This window comes from Nipponia nippon, unplaced genomic scaffold (genome assembly GCF_047370975.1).
Source record: "Nipponia nippon isolate SJK-2023a ecotype South Korea unplaced genomic scaffold, ASM4737097v1 scaffold_7, whole genome shotgun sequence".
In the NCBI taxonomy this organism is placed as follows: domain Eukaryota; kingdom Metazoa; phylum Chordata; class Aves; order Pelecaniformes; family Threskiornithidae; genus Nipponia; species Nipponia nippon.
The window spans coordinates 23,275,951-23,301,221 of NW_028262391.1; the positions used below are offsets into that span (position 1 = coordinate 23,275,951).

A 25,271-nucleotide genomic window follows, 5' to 3' on the forward strand; every position below is an offset into this window, starting at 1 on the left:
ACTGCACAGAAGATTCCTTTTTCTCCTGTCATCACCCTTGATTTTAAACATTAGACAGAGGTGAGGAAAAAAAGTGCAGATTATAGTAATTTTCTCTTGTGACCACTCCATGAATAGGGGTTTGACGTGCACCATAATGGGTGTACTACTAGAAGAGGTTGACATGAAAGTTAATAGAAGACATACCTTAGTAGCCATGAAAAGGAAAAGGCACAGGTACTAGGAACAATGTTAAAGTTACCAGAAGAGAAAAGAAAAACACTGTTTATAGTTTGGAGTAGGTCTATACCACAACTAACATTTAAACTAAAAAAAATGAGAGAGGGTATAGAAAATAAACCAAAGCACTGAGGGCAGATAAGAATCATTGGTGAATACCAAATGTGTCTTAATAGCTTAGTTCTGCTTTTATGCTTAGTAAAAAAGTAGTTATTAGGTGAAAGATTATCTCCTAAGGTGAAAAATAATAAATGCATAAACTACCTGTGCACCAGGGCAATCGACAGGAGCAAGGTGATCTGTACGTTGCCCAAAGCATCCCCCTGATAATACACAGCTCAGAGCTGGAAAACCTGCACCACTTCCAGGCTCTTCTTGCTGAACTTAGAGCTTTTTACAATGAGGGGTACAAACAGCCCTTTCTGGTTCCTTTAAGCCAGGGCTGTACAGCAGAGCTGTGCTTTCCTGCATGGAAAAAACAGTGCAATCTCATTATCTGCTGGTATCTGCTATTAGTAGAGCACATCTTGTCATCATTATAATCCTAGAGACCACAATGCTAGCCTAACTACAGATATCCCAGACCTCAACACTAACTTTGTTTTATAAAGCGTAATGCAGACAATTTGGACACAAGAACTCAGTAAGGTTTATGGTCTCCAATGCATGGCCCCAGCACACTCGCTTTAACATGATATATTTTCCGGCTTGACACTACCGCACCTCCTTTCTGAAGCTCTGCTTGCCTTAGCCATAAACACAAGGACTACCTACCCTTAATTCCACAAGTTAAGCATGTTTCCAAAAGGACTACACCCTCACTAGTAAGATGTAGAAATAAATATGGAATAAATTAATATATAAATGTATGAAATAAAGATGCATTTCACCTGCCAGGACCTGTCACCCTTTCAATGATAAACCCTGTGAATTTTCCTTAGCCTGTCACTGATGGAAGATGAGCACTTAAAAAGGAAGATGTTAAGTAGAAAGATTACACTGTCCACATAAAATCTATCTACATCGCAATAGAGGCATTCCCTAGGAACATCAACCTGGTGGTTAACTTGAAAGTTTTCCTTCTGTTGTTAGTTCAATTTTGTTTCTATAGGACTTATGCCCATATGAAAACTGAAAGGATATGTAGCAGCTGGGTTGGGGGTTTTTGTTTGGTTTGGAGTTCGGTTTTTGTTTTGGTTTGTTGGAGGGGTTCTTTTGTTGTTTGGTTTTGTGTTTGTTTGGTTGTTTTTTTTTTTTAAAGTCAAATACACACTGATATTACTGGAAAAAATGTCTACCTCTATAAGCTAACACAAATACTGATGAAACAGCCAACAATCTGCTGGTAAACTGCTGCAGCAGCTGTAGTTCCAGAGGAAGAAACCACGTACATTTAGTCTTAATATAGCTTGTTCAAGGACATCCAAGTAGATATCTAAGCACAGGTCAGAAACTGCCCTGATATATTCTTGAATCTGGGCCCATTCAAAAAAAAAAAAAAAATCATGGGAAAATCTTTCTAAAAGACTATAAATTTAAAATCTTTTTCTATAATAGTTGGACAAAATACTAAAAATATTAATAGGGTGATGGGAAAGGAAGTGTTGGAACTCTGATTCTCTGGTACAATTGCAGACTGATATATTATAGTGTAGAATAAATTTTCCATGCTTAAACAAAATATAGCCATAGAAGAAATTCCGCATTACAACACTATTAAATGTACAGCTACTTAATATTGTTAATGTTGTAGCTGTATCTATTTTCAGTTTTCTCCTACTAAATACATTACACAAATTGAATTTTCCATAAAGACCTATAATAAAATTAATGATATTATGAAGCCAAGTAAAATTACATTATATTAAAGCAGAAATTTTCAAACACAAATAAGAAGTTACTCCAACAATTTAAAAAGACAAAAGTCTTTAAAAAAAAAAAAAAAAAGGCACACATAGAGGTTTTTCCAAACAGGTAGGGAATCCAGGCCCTTCAAGGGAATTAAGCATTCAATCAGTATTATAATATTACGTCTGAATTGCAGATCATGAGGCCAAATACACAATATTACCTGGAAATGAACTATTCATATCAGGGAATACACACCAAGTATTTTCCCTCATAGACCCCATAATACCTCTTAAAATGTATATAATTCAAATCAATAAATGAAGAAACTAAATTAAAACTACTGTCTAATGTAACCTTTATCACGAAAGCCAGTCTGTCTGTGCAAGTTCAGTATTTCAAAGGATGATTTTCTACAAGAAGAGTAAATCACTAATTCATTAAAAACATGTCAATTTTCCCAATGTAAAAACCAAAGAAAATAATCAGGCCAGCAAATCCCCAGTCAGCAAAGTTTGTAAAAGTCTCAGTGAAAACACCACAAGTCATTAACATCCCTGTAAATATCCCAAGGGAATGCAAGTAAAAGAGGAAAATATGAAATGGAACATTCATAGTAATAGAAAAATCCCCCAAAAATGAAAAGGGCGTCTTTTCACTAGGAATCAATCTTCATTCCTAAACAACTGTACCTGAAGATTTCACAGATAGGTTTAGTTTAGCAAGGATTTAATCTAAGTTTACATTACTGCTTTCCACAAACATTTGGAACAATGAATTGCACACATATGTGAAAGTTACAGTTATAAGAAAAAAGCATACTCAAATACATTACAGATAACTGTTTATCATTCAAAGTCTCATTCCACACTTCTTGTTTGTTTTAACATATAGCTGCTTCTTGATGAATCCATCAAAAAAAAATAAAATTGGAAACAAGTACTTTCTCTGTTGCTTCAAAAACTAGTAACTGAGTTAAGGACACCTTATCCTGAGCATGTTTGTATGAAGTACACTTGCTCTGATTATAATTAGTACCTCCCAGTTAGAGGCTGTCTACATATGGACATACGGACAATGTCTCCGAATGGACATTGATTATGCCGCCATCAGCAAGTAACTCCGTGCCATAGGAACTGATCAACAGACAAAAGTGTTTCATGCCGAGGTTGCTGTATCCACATGAATACGCTATTTGAGGCTTTTACCTCTAACTAAATTTAGCTGAGCGCCCTCCACTGAACGTCCCCAGTGCATACATGGTTGAGGAAGAAAAGTGTTCTGTGCAACCAAGAACCATGGGGCACCATGCATGACAAACCAATCTTGATATTAAAATGGGGTTTAATACATAAAAAAAAACAGTCGCGAATCTCTGTTTTGCAGAGTGACTTTATGCCAGTATATGCTTTTGGGGAAAATGGCTAATAACAATTCTTACATGATGCTGTAAAATGCTGTTTGGGCCAAAGTAAGTACTTTGACTTACTGCTCACTGAACATGGCTATATTCCACAAGAACAAGGATACTCATCTTCACTAGTGCCTTTCCTTATGAAAGATGAACATTCTTAAACAATATAATCTTTTTAACAACTGCATTTTTTTTAGGATCTTCAGAACAGTTATTGAGCCTTAATATTCTCCCTTTGCTTCAAAAAATATTTTTAATGAAACAGGGAATTTAAGAGAAAACTTGCTTGACATGCAAAAGTACTATTTTCTGCTTAAGGAACTCATATGACAGAATAAGTGTCAGGAAAAGTAGACTTAATATAAGTGAAAACTTCTATATGACATGCTTCTATCATACAGCAATCTGAGCAAAAGTCTTCAAAACCTCCATTAAATTTTCTGTTCAAGTCTTTGACAGTTATAAAGTACTAACACAGTAACATAAGATTTGAGCAACTTTAAATATTTGTCACATAGTTTGTCCACAGCCAAGGAGCAAAATAGGAAGAGAGAAAGCAGGGGCTGTTATTACTAAACTAAATTAGCTATGTATTATTACTTTAGGCAATTGTAACAATTCATTTCTATAAAAGCAAATTCAAATTTAATTATATAATTCTTGTGTTTGCATTAAAAAAAAAATATGTTGACAGTGGAAGCCTACTGTATTATGCTGTTTATAATCACTTCTGCTTCACAACAAATGAGCAGACACATTCATTGCAGAAGACATCTTGTTTCAAGGTCTATGGGTCAATGGTCAAGTCATGAGTACTCAGATACCACCTCTAAACCTGTCCTTCAGATTACATTATCTCTGCACTGCAAATTCACTCCTTACAAATGCTAAATAAGTCCATAATATAATCCATAAGCTCAAATGTTGCTGTTAATGTATGTTCCTACCTGCAAAGGGAACAGGTGCATCTTTATCCAAAGCAACAAGGGGAGGATCCAAAATTACAGTGTCATTGTTTTCAGTTATGATTCCGTGGTATGATGTCTCAATCCAGGGCTTGTGTTTGTTCACTAGAAAAGAAATAGTATGCCTAGTTAATTTGATTTGTGTTTTACATCCATTTAGCTCATTTTATCTTTAAAGAGAAAGTATTTAATGTACGTTCAATATTAATGTTATTATTCAAAAGCCACTAACAAGATCCCAAAGTACTTTATAAACATTCAAATATTAAAGCAAAATGATATGCATATTGTACTACAATTCACCGATGAGAAAACCAATGCTTACAGACATCCCTCCAATTAAGACACCAAAATAAAAAGCCAATTTTCAAAATATTTTTAATGTGTTCCCAACTGCCAAACATAATTAGGGTCAGACACTTCTGAAGGAATTGCTTTCAGTTGCAAAACTCTGATGCAAAAGAAAGGACGTTCAGAGAAACACAACTCCTGTCAAGACACAAGCGCAAGCAGAAGGGCAGGTGAGAACATTGGACTCTCGGCCAACTTCTCAATTTATATTTTTAGAAAAATACCTAAAATGAATTTTGTGTTCTCTATATTGTAGACAAAAAAATAAACTTCTACATTTTAATCACTTTGATAAAAGCTGCCACCTCTTTTCTGTTTAACCAGCTTTAGTTATGCTTAAATAGGATCTGAAGTTTTTCTGAACAATCTGTCCTTCAAATACAGCTGTTGAACATTAGGATATCTGGTCTTGAAGTACAGAGGAAGATCACACAAAAAAGACACTTTTAAAGTAGGGGATATGCCACGTATCATCAGATTGTCTTACTCCTAAACCCTTCAATGTGCATCCCTCTCACCAGCCATCTCCTATTTATTGAACAGTATGAAGATGCATTTTCCCCTTTCTTTTTATTTTGTAAGAGGCTTAGCTTTGCTATGATTATAAATAGCAGTTTGTTCCCGCAGCCACAATCTGAATGTTATGTTTTTGGAACTCCTACATAAATAATACAATGGTGCTAGCCTAAACAAATTGCAGTTTGAAGAATGTACAACCCCAGGCATGAGGGAACACTGCACTAAGGCATACATACCACATTTTCACCAAGTCCAGATGCAAGACAATTTTTGTACGTGTTATTTAGTTATGTGTACCAGATGCTGAGGAAAACATTTGGTGAGGTAAGAGAAATAACCTCAAAGATGGAGAGTTGACACTTAAAGCAAAAACAAATTGAACCAGATAGAATTATTTGAAATAACCCCACTATAAAAATAAACAAACAAAATACAAACACACACACACACACAACCCTAAACTCTTTCCTGTCTTGTCTTCTGTAAAACCTCCAGACAAGAATGAGTTTCAAGTTTCTCCCACATAGTTTCTTCTATGTGAAGAAATAGCAGTAAACACCAAGACAATAGAGAGGGCTCTGGCCACAGCAGAGGAGCTGGGCAATTAACAAATTATTTTCTTCACTGGCTATTTGGAAAAAGCAAACAAATACATTTATGGCAAACTGAAGTTCATTCTTTTGCCTTTTTGTTTCTTTGTTTAATCATTAGGAAATTGTGGACTCGGGAAGAATGATCTGAGGTCCTTTTAAAGCTGAATTATTTTCTAGTCTAACCACTAATATGAGAACTTTGAGTTCATTTATATGTTGCAAGGTATTTTCTTTCAGAAGAAAGCATACTTATCTTCACGGTGGTTTTGCCCATTTTTGCAATAACTAAGCAATGGGAAGATTAAATTGAGGATGTGTCAGGGAAAGGTAAAATGGAAAATAGGGAACTCGAATCTCTTCATCTTGTAATGACTGTACAGCCACAGGAGAGATTGGTGAGTTTATGTAATACAATGAAGGCCAAAAGTCTTGTCGATGTTGAAATATGAGAAGCGATAGATGCAATTTCAGAGCCCTGTATAGCATTTGGGATTCCAGTTTGCAGGGCAGTTGAAGTATTCTGTATCTCTTATTTGAATACGTGAATCGCCTGAACGTCCAGACACATAAATATGCTCCACTGGTACTCTGATACGACTCAAAGGCTTTGATTGACACATGCTGTACAGAACAAAAGGCAATCTCTTGATTGAAGGCAGACACTATTTAACAATAATAAACTAGTAAATAGGAAATTGCATGAAAAGGAAACTCCTTATGCAACTAAAAGTTCAAGTACCAAATCCAGCTTTTCCTTCCTCCTGGTTCTGTTAATTGTCTGAGCTCTCACAAAAAAACAAAAAAAAAACCCAAAAAACCCAAAAAAAAACCCACACACACCAAACAGACAAACAAAAAAACCAAACACCACAACCAAAACCAAAAACCCAAAACAAAAAAAAACCCACATTAAAAAAAACCCAAAGCCCTTCCTCCTACTATAGATTCTACAGAATAGTTTTGATGACACTTTTGCTTAAGAAACACTCTCGGTGTTCAGTGACTGCAATTCTACAAGCCTTATCTTTTTTCCATTAGTGTCCCATGAGCAACAGCAACAGTCAAATGAGTGACAGCAACATAATTCCTTAAATTGTGTTGGGGTGGGAAGGGAAGAAAGTACATTAGGAACAAGTTCTACAATTTAGCCCTAGACCTTAGAGACTGGTATTAGGAAAAAGAAAGGAATAATAGAAAAAGAAATACAATAAAAGGTTAAATTATTTGCAAGCTTTTATAAGGTACATCTCCAAAGGAAAAATTATGACCATACAAGCTTTGTGTAACCTGTGGTGTGGAAATTTTAAAAATAATGGAAATCATCCACACTCTTCTGGAGAACAATTCAATTCTTTTGCATCGTAAGATCTATCCTTTTGAAATATTTTCACATCATCAAAATTATTCATCCTTTTACACTGTTTTGGATACTTGTTTTAAAATAAGAAATCTGTAATACTGAGATTAGTAGCTGGTGTTCTGGTTGGGGGGGGGGATGGGTGTTCATATTTTCTCTGCTAAAGGTTGCTAAAAGATTAAGAAAGAAACTCTTACTAAATGCATACACCACTATATAAGTTTTCATAAGATACTAGATTCTAAAAAGAGCACCTTCAAATATAAAATGATTAATGAATACTTTACATTTGTTCCTCCAAGACAAAAGGGCAGGTACAAAATGTTAGACTGTTTCAAATTAGTATTTATCCACAGGTCAACACACCTCTCATAAGCCTCTGATATCTTCCTATCCCTATGCAGCATCTTTAAAACACATAGAATTTTAAAATTAATTCAAAAGTGTTTTGTCCTGTCTCATTCTAGTTACTGATTCAAATTTCACAATATTTAAGTAGTACATATTTTTAAATACAAATTACATATTCTTCTAGTGGTGCCCTCCTTAAGAGCATGATTTTTTTTCTTCCCTTATCTACTGCCTCTACTTTTATAATATTAATGTATTGAAGTAAAAACATCACCTGCAACTCAGCCCCCAATTCCGCTGCCTTAGAGCGGGACCTGCACCTCAAAACATGACTTCCTGTAACTTAAGTAATATTCCCTTTTACCCTCCATTTTTCCAGCTCTGACCTTCAAGTAATTATTTTTATTATTGTAGAAAAATAAATTTCATATGTTTGAGAGAGACTAACAGGCATTCAGATCCAGGCTGTATTCATGTTTAGGGGAATAATTTGTGTTTTATACAACGTATATAGAATATTGGCAGAAAATTACAGAATTCCTATGAGCTGAGTAGATTTTTTTTTTTAAGAGCTTTACCTTTTTGACAGATATCCAAAGCCATATCTGAAAAAAAAAATCACTTATTTTTTTGACTATAATTCATTAGAACCTAAAGATCTTAACGTAAATATATACAGTTATGCTTTTCTTTAAACATTTAGTTTAAAGTGCCCCTCAAAGTATGTTAAAGTTGCATTATTTTCTCAGTTACATCAAAAACAGTTGAATTTCAGGTCAGGTTTCCAAAGACACAGTAAGGCCACACTGCATTTATTTAAACACCAGAACAAAAAAAGTTTTACCATGCTGTCTACTTTAGGCTATATGAAACTGTATGGTTAAATAGCAAAAACAAACAAACAAACAAACAAACAAACCCCCAAAGTTCACATTATTTAAGAAATTATGTAATTCCCATTACATAAGGTGTTTATTAGAATTTCTTGAAGATTAACATGTACTTTTTTTGAATTTTTATAAACTTTAAAATAAGGTGGGAACTTTTTATTTTATCTTTAAAATGGAAGAAACAAAAGGTGAAAAAAAATTTAATGTTTCTCAGCAGTGCTTACAATTAATAACATTTTATAAAAAAAAGGTTGTAGGCAAACTACATTTCTTGATTTGCATTTGCTAAAGATGGTGGAAGAAGTCTATATACAGATTTGTATGTGAAGTTTCAGGAACTGTGAGAGCAGAGTACTATACAGCAAGCTAAACTCAAAAAAGCAAAGAAGCTGGACAGTCAGCAGATAAAAGCTATACAGAAAATTCTTTTCCCTTTTAAGGCGTATTAAGTTGTAGCACACATATTAACTCTAAAACTGCAAAAAAAAAGTATGGTTTTGTCTTTTGTATAAAAGATCTCTGAAAACATTTATCATTCACCTTTTCCTTCCATTTGTCTAGCTGGGTAAAAGCTGAAATCAGTACAACGCTTTCATGAATTCAAACACATATTTAGTTAAGATGTGCAGATGAAATATACCTGTGCTGCGGGTTGTTTGTTTTTGGTTTTTTTGGTTTTGTTTTTTTTGTTGTTTTTTTTTAAACTTGTCTCTTCGTATGATTTATTAGTCATTCATATAAAATCATAATGTACATAATTTGTAGCCTCTAGGATAATGCAATTAATCTTTTTCCTTTATTACAGTTAGAGGTCAATTCATTAAAATTTGTATGCACCATTTACAATGCATTTTCATAGTCTGTCCCACCAAAGCTTGTGATTACAAGCCTTTCCATGTAATTAAACCATCTTGATAGAAAACTGCCACTCTGTGTTCCATCTGCAAATGCACTTGGCACATACAACAATGGAGTAGAAAAAGGCAAAAGAAAAACAAACTCATTCTGTAGAGTCTGCAGGAAATCTCATGCCCCCAGGAACGTTTTCTTGAAAGTTGGTTCAAGGACAAGTCCCAAAATTTAGTAAAATGAATACAGAGAAAGGCCAGAAGATGTTTAGAACCCCAAAAATATGCCAAACTCCTGCATTCTACCTTGATGCCTTTTCCCCATCCTCTGCACAGTGCCCTGGATTTTACCCCTTCCAGATGACATGCTCAAAAACCGACCCTGCTACTTGCCACCTGATACATGGTAAGAAAAACAACCACCCCTCCCACCAAACTCCCCTACAAACTATGATTGCATCTGAGCACTTTACACCTGCACCAAAAGGCCCATGGGAAGCTCTTCAGCAGAAACAAAGTCACAGACAAGACACAGATACATCAGAAGTAGGAAAAGAAAATATCAACTACCTCCCATCCCAAGCTCTTTGGCAATCTACCAAAAAGCCCTTTACTATGAGTATGGCTATAGGTACACAAAACCCCATGTCCATAACGTCTACAACATTAAAAGACAACTGCCTGCTTTATCAGACTGCAAAATTAAATCTTCCAAGTCTCAACGCCTGTGAACAGAGCTGCAATTTGTCAGTGCAGAAGTATTATTATAACTGGACCACAATACAGACAAAATGTATGAGGACATCATCTTATGAGGAAAGATATCTTTTCTGTAACCCAAGATAGACACTTGTTTGGGGCGGGGGGAGTGGGTGGAAAGCAGCATGTGTACAAGGAATACAGTACAATGGTATTTCCAAAATTCAGATCGTTTCTGACTTAAAATACTTAGAAAATGTCACTGATCCAAAAATAACACATTATAAAAGAACTATGAAGGAAAAAACAAAAAGAATATTAGAAGCTTTGACTACTGACACCAGGGCAGAGTCAATATTGTCTAGTTGATTATTAACTGCTGATTTCTAAGCTTTAGGAAGTTAAAACTTGAGGTAGCAGATTATAAGGGTTAAGAATTGCTTTATGAATCCAAATGTTTTCTTTCTTTTTTCCAAAAATAGCATAATGGATCTATTTTTGATTTAAATGTACTGATAATATGTTCTCTCATCTCTATCTCTGTCTTAAAGAGGTTGTTGATTCCAGTAGAATTGGCAGAAAATTTAGGCTTTCTTACCACTTAGTTCAGCTCTAAGTCCTTTCATTTGCTAACTTCAATGATCTTCAGCTCACCCTGTTGGAATCCTAAGTGTCAAAGACCTTCCTCTAAAAAACAGCCAAATTGAGGATGCTTAGGAAGCCTTTTAAACATATGCACGAAATCCCATTAACTTCTGCAGAATATAAGAGACTGAACCTTATGCAGTCTGCACTACAAGCAACAAGTCCTTATCTCATACAGCAGAGAATACTTCTAATGCCTTATTAGGAGGATACTGCATAACATAAAAATCCTAATGATGCAGATGACATACTGACATCTGCAATGCACGATCATTATAGCTGAAAAAAACTCCTTCCCAGATCTGGATGACATTGGTTTGGCAGTCCACTCCTCCTTTGGGATGGTACTTTGCTAGGTAAATGCCACAGTAAGACTTGTGGGGTCAGCAAGGGCCAGAGTTCTAGCTCATTGTTTCAGGTATTTCAGAGAAAAAGGCTACTGAAAAATAGAATTTGTCCATTGTTAAAATCCAGTGGCCTTTTCTCTGGGTAGTTTTAACAGCCCTGGGCTTTGGATCAAGAAGTAGAAACTTTAAAGGGGAAGAGGAAGAGGTCAGAAGATTATTTGGATTCACAAATGTGGCTTGTGTCATGTTCACTCTTACACAATCAAGCTAGTTTTCAAGAAGTTTTGAAAACTCACATCCTTAATAGAAATTTGCTAGAGTCTCCAGTAACTCTAATTACTGATAACTGGAATATTTCAAAGATTGTGTTTTCAATAAGCAAGTCCTGTTCACATACTTCATACACATGACTGTATAGTGCACATGTAACTTTATAACATAGCAGACCTTAATTCCTCCAAGATACAACCAGAGATGCAAACCTGTATTTCCTGCATTGTCTGCTCCAGAATGGGCCAGGGCTAGAAACCAAAGATAGGAACGAAATCTAAAATCTGAGTAGCAGCTAAGAGCAAAGAGTTCAGAAGACATGCATATTTGGGGGCTTAGGTCACTGAAGAAATGAGGATTAGGAGTTTGGTAAAGAATTTAATTCTTTCTCTGGAAGACAGAGAAAACAAGGACATGGAAAAATGCATTTTAAGGGAAAAGAAACTAAGTTAGAAGTGGAAACTGAAAATTGCTGGGAAGTAGGAGAAGTAAATAAATGTTTGCATTTTACAGGATTAAATCTTTCTCAGCCTTAGGAAAAAAAACACTGAGTGGCTATATCAGCAGAGAACAGAATGCTATGTCTCCCTACATACAAAAGAAACTGAAAACTTTCCTGAAACTTTCACACATAAAACACATTTTATATGTTTTGTCAAAGACAAATTGTAAAGAAGAAATTTATTCTTCTGTCTCACATGCTTAGTTCTCCATGTGATGTCATTGCTTGAATTACTGAAACACCAGTAGTTATGTCCTGGGTTTACTTTTAGATAGATAACTTATGTGCTTTTACATAAAATAATAATGTGAAATTCCTGCCCCAATTAAGGCAATCTGAGTTTTGACACTAAATTCAATTAAAGCAGAATTTATATGATTTATGATATGTGATTATGAGATGTGAACCCTTTGGAGAACATTTTAACTAAAGAATACATTATAAGCTGTGCATCTTAGCAACATTAAATTACTCAGTGGAGATCCTACAGATTAGTTGGCATTGGTTTGATCATACTGCACAACAAAACCTATTTTGCACGAAATAGACTGCACAAGAAAATCTTCTGCCATAAGCACATTTTCTGGCCCCCAAGAGAAGGCCTTTCAATAATGACAATTCCCATTAGCAAAATTTGTTCTTACATTAAAAAAGGGGGGGAAATTGAGGTGGAGGACTTCTTTGTTAGTAGCTCATTCTTAGTACAAGCTTATTTGACCAAAAGCATCAAGTGCCTTGTCTAATGGACTTGATAATATCAGGCAGTAATCTATTGGCTATTTCTAAAGTAAAATAACCTGCTCTGTATTTATTCTGACATGCTTAGAAGTTTATGTAGCCATAAATATGCTTGATTCTCTTGTAAAGGGGGGGGGGGGGGAGGAAAGATATTATTTTTAACACTGACCAAATCAATATTAAACATTTAACAGGAACTTACTAAATGCTTTGGTCAACATAAACCTGTACTGTTAAGGAAAAAACATCATATTTCATAAAACTCCACTCACAATATTGATATATAAAACTTTTAGCAGCATTTTTACTTTTAACCCTTATTTCCAAAAAGCACATTTTGAATTTACATATGAATGTAAGAATAAACCTTTACACTGTGCCTCATTGTCATCTTTTAGGTAATGGACCACACAGTTGTGCTCTCCATGCCTTCAACTGTCTCTAAGCTTACAAGTTATTTTTATTAATACAAGAGAGTTCATCTCCTTAATTAAGATGTCCAGTCCTTATAAATTTATCTATTGATATTTGTCATAACAAATAGACTACAGAGAATGCAAAACTGAATTCTGAACTACCGCAGTCTACACGCCTCAATGTTCAGACCAGGAAGCTGCCTGTGTACTATATATAAAGGAACAAAATTGGAGTTAGATGATGAGTCTGTCCCACAACTAGCCATGGGAGCTTCAATAGCACACATCTGATTAAAGTCCTCATACATGAAAGTCTATACAATTAAAAATCTTGGGGAAAGTAGCTAATAGCATAAAAATGTTTTCATTCATGCCATGAGGACAGAAAAAGGTCATAAACAAACAAGGTTGTGTTTTCATATGTATTTAGTTGTACTCAAAAAACCATTTCATTTATCTTGCTTACCAATGCTGACCTTTAATTCAACACAAATTTCTTATGAGCAGCCTCATTCTCATTTAAAAATACATAAAAGCTTGAGATTCACAATACTTAACCCGTCCATCATTTCATTTAACTTTTCTCAATATTTAATAACTCCATGTTCACTATACGAAGCTGCCCCATTCTTGCATGTTTTATCTTTTTTTGTTTGGACTGAAAGCTGTTCAGAACATGAATTTATTTTTCCATTATGAGACTTTACAGCACGCATTTTAAATAAACCTGACTCTAGTCCTAATTCCTTAAATAAACAATAAAGGAGTGTCCTCTGAAGAGTTTTGTCAGATGATACTATTTGAACAGGGATTCCAATATGGGATTTTATGGACTGGATATCAATATCTTGTAAAGAATCCAGATATTTAAAGCAATGTTAAGGAATATACAGATCACCAGTAAACGTTTTTATGTAGACAGTGTGTTGCCATAGGAAACAAACAAAAAAAATGATTATGCAGAAAAGCAAGAGTAATCCCCTAATAGCACCAAAGATAGACCCCATTGAGGAGTTACAGATCTGCAGGGTGCCCGGTTTAAATAAAGAACAAATTTGCACGTATAATGCCTCTCTGATTCCCTGAAATATTAAAACCAGGGAATTCCAATTGCTGGCATTTCTTCCTGTGAATGGTCTCAATTATGACATCTCTAAAATGAACCTTGTAACTGTTACAGAACACTAGACATTTTAACATTTGCTGAGCAGATTTTCAAAGGTATAGTTTTTCAGCACCTTATCATTCACGTTAGCAACAGTTTTTCTTTGTAAATAGTAACTTAAGTTGAAGTTTTAAAAATGGAAATTAAAGTAACTTAGTTTTTATGCAATTATGTCTCAAAAACTTCAGCAATACTCTGCAGCTGAGAATCATACTTTGAAAAAATAAAAATTAAAACCACTATTAGATTACGAAGCTAAAATAAATGAAAAAAGAAATCTTAAGAAATTGTAACCCTTAAAAAATGTTGTGCCACACTATTTTGATAGCACAGACTCTTGAGTGTTATCACAAATTTAATCTCACTGAAATCCCATGCTCCTACACATAAGCCTACGAATTTGGAAATCTTGAGAAATGAGCTAAATCCTAATGCCATGGATTCTAAAGGAGTAAGTAGTTTATTTTTTTTAAATATAAGGAAGTATTGATGTTCATCTTTCCATTATCTGTTCAAAATTACAGATCTCCATGCAGCAGGGGCTGAAGGATATTCCAGTAGAGAGAACCTGATTACGTAAAGGACTAGTATTCCTTCAAATTACTTGTCCTTTACTTAATCCACAGAGATGGGGCCGCATGCTATCTTGAAAGAGGCTAGTGATCTTTTTCTTTATTATGGCCACCACTCCTTCCAAATTATCCCCGTTGTTTTTGAAATAGAGGGTGCATTATTGGAAAGAGATGCTTTATTCCCCGATGAAAACCAAGAAACTCAAATACCTTAAGAGGGAAAAATATTAAGAGTGCAAGAAACTGGTAAACTCTAGACATGTTTATGTGAGCAAAAGTTTGTGACCATGCACAGAAACATAGAGGCTGGGGGCATAAGAAAACTTTACAGTACGTATCTTCTGGATGTCTTGCACCATTTTAGGATTATGGTTAAACCACAAATGGACTGCACATGTCAGAATCACTGTTACACTGCAAGGTATACGCATCGGTTATATTCAAATCACAAGAGTTTCAGGCTGGGACATCCTGTCTAATATTCATGCACCAAAATCGACAGATTAAACAATTAAGTGTAAAAATGACTATCAATAGTGTAGGCAGAAGTGCACTACAGAGAAACACAGAATAAAGTCCATTTGCAAGGATTTCCATATTTTGTGTTCAGATGTCTCTTAAATTGAAATGTACCTCAACATATGTTAGCTGACTGTCCATCCTCACCCCAAACCTCTCTCCAGAATATGCCTTAAAATATTGGCATTTATTACATGATGCCATACCTTAATAAAATAATGATTACATAACATTTACTACCATGAATGCAGAATGCAAATGGTAATTGATGGTGGTGTCTGTCTTAATCACAGCAGAAAGCAGGAACGTAGTAAATAACACACAGGGAGGATAAAGATAACAAGGGAGTGTCTTCTGGTTTGTTATCACTACAGTGGGGTTGTACCCATGATGGTCATTTGTTATAGATTGTCTATTTTCTCCTAAAGAACAACAGTTTTTTGGGACAGAGTCCAACTTCTTTTCACTTTTTACAGTGCCTCTTATTAGTTTGTGGTCCTTGACTGAAGCTTCTACACACTCCAAACCAAATAATAATCTGTCTCCCAAAAAAAAAAAATCAATAAGAATGTGAGCGTTCCAGAAATTCTAATAGTCAAGACCTATATGTTTCAGCTATCCCAGACAGAAGAATGCACATAATTACATGGGCTATATAATCAGTATGTCAAGCATGAAGACATCCTGCTTTTCATAACAATACTGCATTTTTCAGCCATATTGTATCTATACTTGAATTGTTTCTAGTTAATTTATTTACTTTTAACAGCTTAATTTAGACCTAGGAACTGCCTGAAATAGCTATTTTTTAAGCTTGAGAGACTGTTTCTGCTTATGAGCAACTCTGACTTTACAACACAATGTTTAATTTAATTGTCTTTTATGCACCTCCTCATTATCAATGCAGTCTTTATTTTTTTCCAAGGCAATCTTCTTTCTCTCAGGACATTTTCTACAGATTTAAACCTAAAGTTATCACTTATCCTACTTGAATGGTTTATTCTTTCCTCAGAACTCTCTCACCTATCTGTTCTGCATTTCAACCTGAAAATAGCCTCTTATTTTTCTTTCTCTTCTTCCCCCCTCAACATCCTCAGAATATCTCCTAATTTCTAGATGATTTGAAACATATCAATCTATTTACATAGACGTTAGGTTGCCAACAGTCTAGTTTATAATACAATGCATACATTAGCAAATACTCCCTCCTCATATCCACATTTATAATATTTAAATAATAAATTTTGAGTACAGTTGGTGCTCAGAGTGAAAATGTGGCAGACTTTGCCTGTATTTAGGAGTCAGAATTATCAAGTCCTGAGCCCTGTTCCAGTCAGAGCTGGACCATGACATTGCACCAACACATAACACATTCCTGTCCCCATACAGCTCCAACCACAGCGCCCAGAGGCTTTTTAGATCTCAGCCTCTTTAGGAATGACAGTAATCTATCAACTTCCACAATGATTTAAGACAGCTTTCCAGCAGTACTCGAAGTAACCTCCCTGTACAATTGTCCCTCTCACTTTAGCCCGATCATATAAATGAGTGAGGAAGGAGATACCCAAATAGAGGAAAGAAACATAGAGAACACTTGAATGTACGGGTTACCTTTTTTTCCTCCCTCTGTTATTAAACATAACTGAAGCCAGCATTCTGGGCTCTGCATAGCCTTTCAGATACAAACATACATGTTACCCAAAGGTTTCTTTTTAGGTTTTTCCTCCTTCAAAAATTATTAGTTCCTATCTGTGTTTCTGCCTTACTCAGACAATACCCAAATGCTTTTAGACTTGTGACACACCATACAAGGGACCTCACAGTAAAGAAAAAACTATAGCAAGACTGACCAATCTTCCTGACTGCAAAAAAACACATGGTAAAACCTCATCATCATTAAAAACCGCAGAAGGTCTGCAACTGGGTCACAGATGGGAGATGACAATGCCAGCAGGATCCTTTTCTCTGCTGTGAGATGGAATGTTTCACTCACTTGCATGGCAACCAAGTGACATCTGCTACAGTGATTCCTGCTTTGCGCTTCCCAACAACAGGCATTAAGATTAGCCACCTCCTCCTTTTCTAGCACAGCCCTGTTGCTTGTGAGATGATACATGCACTCTGGGAACAGGAGTCTCATGAACTCCCTGAAAGTCACATGTGGCCCATGAGGTATGAGCCAGCCACTAGGTCTGCTGACAAGACTAATGCAAATAAAGGAAAATAAAATGATGATGGAAAACTACTGCTTTGAATCTTGATGTAAAACATCATATTGTGTTATGGGCTGTGAGGACTACCAAGCAGACAAACAAGAGTAAAATAATCAAAGGTTAGACAGACAGGACATCCAGCCCTCAGGCACCACAATTCCTTTGTATGCATATTGTTTAGAAGTTGACAACTCAGCTATATTTGTCCACCAAAACCAAAATACACATCTTGGAGAAGACATCTAATTTTGAGAAACTCTGAAAGACTGGATGCAATCAATACTTTTTTCCTCCAAAAAAGGTGGTATATAATACTACAATAATGAATTGCTCAGAACAGCTTAACATGAGTACTTGCACAAGATTTCCTCTTTATGTCTATAAATTCATTCAGCATGAATTTCTGTCTGTCTAATCTTAAAAACAGCTAAGCTTCAATTCATTACTTATTAGTATTCCTTGATAATTACACAGATCATTTCTTAATTACTGCTACCTGCTGTAAAGACAGTTTGCGGGGCTTCAGCCAGTGTGGAAAAACTTGTTTGTCAAATGGAAGACAGAATGATGGCAGAAAAATGAAACTGCATCTTCAACACATTTTGGTTTTTTTTAGTTAATTGGTTAAGCCTCATATCTAAGTACCAAATACTATTTTTCCCAGCTTCATCACTTTGTCCTTAATTATCAACTACTACTATGAATTGCTAATAAGTAAGATTGATTTTGACCCATGACATATCAGCTTTTGTCCTACAATGTTGCAGATGGGATACATTTTATTGCAAATTTCATTTCACATTTTTTATTGCAAAAGGTATGGAACAATGAATGATAATTATATATTTTACAGTTCATTCACTTCAAACTGATCGTTTGATATTCATGACTCCAGTGACAGACACATCCTGTCAGTTTTACCCCTCATTATGCACATAATATCTGCATTTGAGCAAGCAACAGAATTTTGAATGGAGACTTCAACCAAGTTTCCATTTGAGGGGAAAAAAAAAAAAAGCCACCAGCTTACCTTGTTACATTAACTTTAGTGGCTGCTGTCAAAGGAACAGCTGACTAAAATCACATTTCTGATATTTCTTACAACCCGGTTGAAAAACTAGGTTTGGGCATAAAAATTTACAACTATATAAATCATTCCTCTGAAATCTGAAGCAAAGGTTAAAGCTCCTGGACATATTTTCAAGAAATAAACTTTGACTTCAATTTTTCCCAATATTTCAGATCTTACAGATTTCACAACACAGAAATCATTATTTTTGGTATTTCAAAAGGTCACCCTGCTGATAGCCAATGATTACTTGAAAAGGCAGGTAACATAAAGAAGGACTTTTTTTCTGTGCTTCCTAAAGCAACAACTCCAGACAGTTTCTATGCATCAATTGCAAATAAGAGCTCTCTGGATACTCTTCTTCTGAGGCTCCTTTCCTCAGAAATAATTGCTGATAATCAGAATCTTTCATCCATTGATTGTATGTTCAATGATATATTCAAAGGACACTCTGCCCTCACAAAATTTGAGTTGCTAATAGAAAAGTGGTCTGATCTTCTTGCTTTTAATATCCCCAAGAAAAAGTTCTGGCTCCAAAATAGTAAGTTATAATATTAGAAATTTGACACGTTAAATATAAAATACAAGAAACAAGCGAGTACAGTTCAAAGACAAACACACGTAAAAAGCCATGTCAGAAAATATATCACAATACAAACCAACAGAGGAGAAAATGAAACTTTGTGATAACCACAGCTGAACCATATCAGTGAATGAGCATATATGCTGGGTAACAGTAAAAGGGAAACAATTAAGACAATCTGTTAACTCAACAGCCTTGTAAGAACCTTCTCTATTAGTTTATGCAGAACATGATGCAGGCTATGGCAAAACTAAAACAGTGGGCACCCATCACATCACTCAGGCTTTCCTGACAGGAGTCAAGACCTCTATGGAACAAATAAGCCGGAATGCAGAAGAAACTGCCTGCAGCTACATAAATGCAGAAACACCACCATATCGTAAATGGTAAGGCATCAAAATACGTATTTTTCAGGGGTCAACACTGATGGTTGTTTATTGCCCGATTTGGAGAGGCTGTTGCTTGAACGGGCAAAAGAAGGAATGAAACAAATCAGTTACAAATTTTATTTATTTATTTGCATTTTGCAAATAAATAAAAGTCCTAAAGACCTCACCCTACGTGGACTATGCCCTGTGCAAAGGCAGAAAGATCTGAATATGTCATGTCCTCAGCTGAAGCATACAACTTTTACAAGTTTTATCTGAACCATAAACACACTTTTAACTGTCCAGAGTCTCTTGTGGATAAAAAAACCAAACACATTTACCTCCAGGTTTTTGATGACTTTGAAACTTCATTCAAGATCCATACACAGTGACACTTAAAAAACACTAAAATTGTTATATATAAAAGTATAACAAGAAACAGCAGAGTTAATTGAATGTTTCTATCAAGCTTGGGAACCCAGGAAAGTGCCTGCAGCTACATAAATGCAGAAATGATACCACATCATCATGTAAACATGCATTTAACGAGGCTGATGCAGGGATTTAGCAATTGGCTGCGTTTATATCAGCACATCTTCAACACTGCTCATCAACCTTTACTGTTATAGCACAGATGAAAAAAAACACCAGAAAAGCAAAAAAGGAATGCAATTTAAGGTAGTCCATGTTTCCCAAAACAAATAGAGTGAAAAATGTCATCTATATTTTTCCCCTAGGAAATTAGGCTAAATGAGAAAAAAGACTAATTTGGCTTTAGAAAAAAAGGATATTTTACAGAATTTGTATCAGTAATAGAATCTACAAGCTCAATTCACTTCATCTTTAAAGCAACTGAAGCCACCTGCCTGGCAAAGGTCAAAGGACTGCTATGATTCAGCAAGAAGGGGCAAAAGGGGACCACTTATATTTGACTAGTCTCATATATCAGTAGTCCCCAAACACAAAGGAGAAAAAAAACTGCTGTCAAAAGGGACATGTAATCTAGAGCAGGCCTTGGCAACCTTTCAAAAGTATCTTCTTTTTCAAAGCAAAACTTTGAGTGCCTTTACATCAAGGATGTCAACTTGAATCTACCAACAGTAGCAGTAGCTCACCATTCCGAGTCCCTTCTGGGTTTGATCCGAGCTTGGAAAACAGCGCGCTTAGATCATGGAGGATAAACAGCAGGGCTCACATATGTAAGATCTTAAAGGAGCTCTGCAGGAGCAAGGCTTTGGGAGCCACTGCCTCTCATAGACGCACATCAGACAAGATTATTAAAATGTATCAAATGTGTTCATATATTTTAACAAGATGCAGATGACAGAGCGAAATGATGACAAGCAAGCTGCCCTAACAAATGCTGCACATATTTTCATCAATCTCACCACTGATACTATGCAGCACATTTACATAACAAAGTGGTAAAAAACACATGGGCCTTGTGCTTATATCGTTGTGAGGAGGAATGCAGAAAAAAAGTCACCGAATTTGCTGGGTAGGGCCCTTGTTACTTAAACACTACCATAAATAAAAGCCATGTTAACAAATTCATCTGCTCTCTCCTACCTCACACCAGCAGTAATTCTTCTTCCCTTCACCACTCTTTGCTAAAATTAAAACTGAACAAAAAAGAAAATGTTAAGATGATTGTGCAGATCACATTCTTACTGGAGTAAGATAAGTAAAATTCCAAGAGTTTAAGCAACTGATTTAAAGGTGACAACAAATCTATAGACCCTATAAGCTCAAAGGTTTGCGATACTTGCAGTGCTAGATTACAACTGAATGGCTGAAAGTTCTTGTACCCTACCTTTTTTCCCTTGTTTTTGACAAGATAACTCTGCTCCTGCAAGGCAGGGACTTGGTGTCCAGCTGTGAATCAGTTCCTGAACTACTTCAAACTTTCAGCTTGGTGCATCAAGTTAAACAAAATCTCCCTACAAAGTAGCACCTCAGCTGCTTTCCACATTTCCCCCCCCCCCCCCCCCCCCCGATCACAACCCGTCACTACTATTTAGAGTCTATCAACATTTTGTAATCTAGGATGGGGGTGGGGGCTCTTTCTCTCAGTGGAACAAAGTTGTTTTGGTTGGATTGGTTTGCTTATTTGTTTGTTATGCACTGTTCACAGGAATAGAGCCCGTTCAGATATCTTAACAGGGTTGTTCTCAAGCAGAAGCACTTTCAGCAGTCTCCATTCTTTCAGTCACCCTGATCCTCAGTCCTTAAGAAGTAGGTTGAGCAGGTGAAGTGCAAGTGCTAAGGTCATGCCCGGTACACTTACAGGGAAAGCACTGCAAGAGGAAAGTTATCCTCTTTTGTAACATTATGAGCTGATGCTGGCAGATAACCATGCAGGCAGCACCATGCAAAGATAGTGCCTTTTTGGTGGAGAGATCCACCAGTCACCTGCAAAATCTGAGAACTAACAGAGGATTGAGAGAAAAGGCAGGTCATTTTTTCTGCACTAGCAACTTTTAGTCTTTGCTGCCACTGACTGAAGGACATCGTCAAAAAAATGAGTTTAAAGGAAGAAAACTAATGTCACATCAAATCAATTATAACCATTGGATTTAACAATGGGGGGAAAAGAAAAAGTATTAGTCTGTAAAAATTATTCATGGCTTTTTGTTTTTTAAATCAGTTATATTCTATAGAGAAATGTTTTGGCCAGGTTCATTACTAAACCTTTTTTACCAGAAGCAGGAAGAGTAACCCTGTGCAAGTCAATTTCATGGACATTTGAAACCAATGTAAGTCAGCACTGCTGCCAAAAGTTTCACTGGCTATCGTGTTTCTGTAGCTACTATCTCATACCAGCATCACTCCCCAAAGACAAGGAAAACAACAAAAAAGAAAGTGAAATCTTCCCACACCCCCAGCCTCCCTTTGCAATGGTGTCTGTTAGGAAGCTGATTTCCTTTGGAGGTTGTAACAAACATCTGGAGAATTCTGCAGATTCAGAAAGCTTCTGTGCAACAGTGTCTCAAATTCTGCATCTCAACTATACCAGAGCAATCTGAAATGGTATCACAGACTTCCATGAGATTAGTCTAGTTTTAGGCCAATATACCAGCCCTGGTCATGTTTTCACACAGGTAGGAGACAGGATTGAAAAAATCTTTGGTCAATTAATCCTAGTAAGACCTCAAGACTATGTCTAAATAAATTTGAAAATTCAATTTGTGTTCTTCCAGCTTCTGATACTACTTCTGGTTTTATCCTATGGTCAACTGGCACTGTTTGCAACAGAAACATTAATGAGAAGCAGTCCACATGAACCTTCACCTCAGGTACCCAGTTTCTGCTGTATGCCTTCAAAACAGATTGTCATCTTGTTCCACATACATTCTGCAGATTGAACAGGAACATCGGTTCACCTGCTTCCTCTTCAGAAGAGAGCAGAATCAGAAACCAGGTATCCTCACTTTTTCTTTTTTTTTTTTTTCATTTTTACAGGCCTTTCCTTTGGCAGCTAAACAAACAATGTACACATGTCTAGTAAGGAAATAGATTTACAATTCTTTCTTAGAATTCGGCACTAAATATATTATAGTAATTCTTTTAGTCCTTGGACACGAAATCATTAGGTATGGGCTATTACTTGCATTATCACTACATTACTAGATCATTATGAAAAAGAAAAGTTTTAATCAGCATTCACATTTATGAAGTGCAGTGGTTTGAAACTACCCCCTGTAACAGCCTAAGCATTAGCACTAACCAAAATGAGTAACTGGGTTATTTTCTGAACCAAACGAGGTTAAAATAAAAATTCTTTACACACAAAGGATTATGACTGATGGCACACGACTGAGACAGTGTTCCGGTCCAAAGAACATCAAAAGGATTCACAATGTCATTCGCAGCAGAACATTTTGCTAGCAGAGAGACCAGCACACAGAAAAATATTACTACTGCAATGAGTCTCGCATGACTGACTGTTTGGTGCATAGCCACGACAAGCTTTGTTATTCATCAGCATTTATACAAAGCAATTTCACAGCAAGTTAAAAATCTAGTAAGACTCAGGGGTTGGAGGTTTTTTGCTTGTTTGTTTTTTTTCTGTTGCCTCTGTAACTTTTGATGGTAAAGACAGGGAAATATTTTCCTGTATATCTGTCAGTGTTTATATTCATTTATCCTTGTCTGTTTCTGATATTGATTACAGTATACTTACCTTTTTCTCTTTCTTACTTTTTACATCAATATTTTCATTTATTTCTTTTTTATGTCAGTTTTGGCATAATTTTATGTAATGGCCACAATATATCAATACAAATTTCACCTCCACAAGGAATGGTGCACATTGAAATGGATCAGGCTGAAGCATATTCAGGGCTACATTGAAAAAAATGGAAAAAGAAAATGGACGAGCAATAGTCACAAATACATTTTTATGCTTTTACAATGTCTCTTATCAGCCTTCATCTGGAACAGCAGTTACTACAAGGCGCCATATGCAGACAGAGCAGACTTTTTTTAAGGCCTTTCCCTCGTAATTTCCTTCTAGACATTTCTCAGAACACAGGTATATAAACATAGTTGTATTGTATCAAACTTGCACTGGAGATCCAACACACTAAGCAGTCTCATGGCAAATGCTGAAGTAAACAATATGGTCCCTATTTTATGAATAAATGTGCTTCTAAATGATGATAATTAAGATTATATTGCGATCCTCAGACTACGTTACACAATTCACAACATTCAAAAGAATCACTTGAGCAGTAACTGAATATATGAATCCTCCAAATCCACTCCAGTGCAAAGTCAAAGCTTTACCATCAGTTTGGCTTTGCAAGGAAATCACGAGTACTCATGGGGTCACTTACACCTCAGCAGGGAAGCAGTAACCACAAGTGAAAGGCAGAAGTCTCTAAACTACCTCCCAACTTTCACAGTCCCAGTTCTGGCAGTTGACAGTACTAGTATGAACTCAAAACCTGCAGAAAAAGGAGATATGCTCCAAGCTTAGCAGAAACAAGCATGCAACCGACCAGACCAAATGCTTCTACCTAATGGGGATTTGACAACAGAATAAAATTTGGCAATCCAACCCTAGCCCTGAAACAGGGGTCTAATTTTTAATGTGGCCTCAGACTTCAGCTACTTCTCTGTTTTCAAATGGGCAAAATCTGGACAAGAAAAAAAAATCTGCAAGAAAAGCAAACCTCTGATGCCTCACAGCCCTCAGCTGAGGGCACCCCAAGGTGGCTGTCACAACTTATAGATGTAACCAACTGCCTGGGTTTGTTTTTGTTTCTAAAGATCTTTAATCACTCACAGGTGTTCTCAAAGCCCTTAACTACATCTCCCCAAATTACAAAGCAATATGAAAAATTGATGGTTTATATTTAAGTGGCACGATACAAATATTTGGCATGAAAAGTGATTGGAGCTTTAACTTTGGAAATTCCATTTACAAAGCAAACTTCAAAGAACCAGCACTGCTCCTCCCAACCTCTTTGCTTGCCCCATGCGCCCCACTTTTAAGTCGCAAGCTGATGTTTAACCTCTAAAGAAATACCTCCCAAAGCAGCACTTTATTGTATAATAAGAAAAAAATTAAATTAAAATTAATTCATCACAATTCATTACTACATTGTTTCCTTCATAAACTGAACTGTGGCAAAAGCTTTCCTAGGAAGCTACAGTAGGCTAGGAATTGTGGAGCCACAGAACTTCACCTTAATAGGCACAAAACAGAGATGCCATGACGCAGTTACTTACTGGTGAATAACACTCCTCATTTCCTTCACCAGAGTACTGAACTGTCCCCAGAGGAAAGTATTTTTATCCTTCTC

At 35.9% G+C, this 25,271-nt stretch overlaps 1 protein-coding gene across 2 annotated transcripts in view; it reads right to left on the bottom strand.

Annotated features, from left to right (window-relative positions):
- CLSTN2 (calsyntenin 2) overlaps nt 1-25,271 on the bottom strand; it is a 394,596-nt gene that overhangs the window by 238,794 nt on the left and 130,531 nt on the right. For both annotated transcript variants that reach the window (XM_087739556.1, XM_087739557.1), the window contains exon 2: nt 4,429-4,551. In XM_087739556.1, the coding sequence (XP_087595682.1) occupies nt 4,429-4,551 (123 nt within the window). The remainder of the gene's footprint in view (nt 1-4,428; nt 4,552-25,271) is intronic.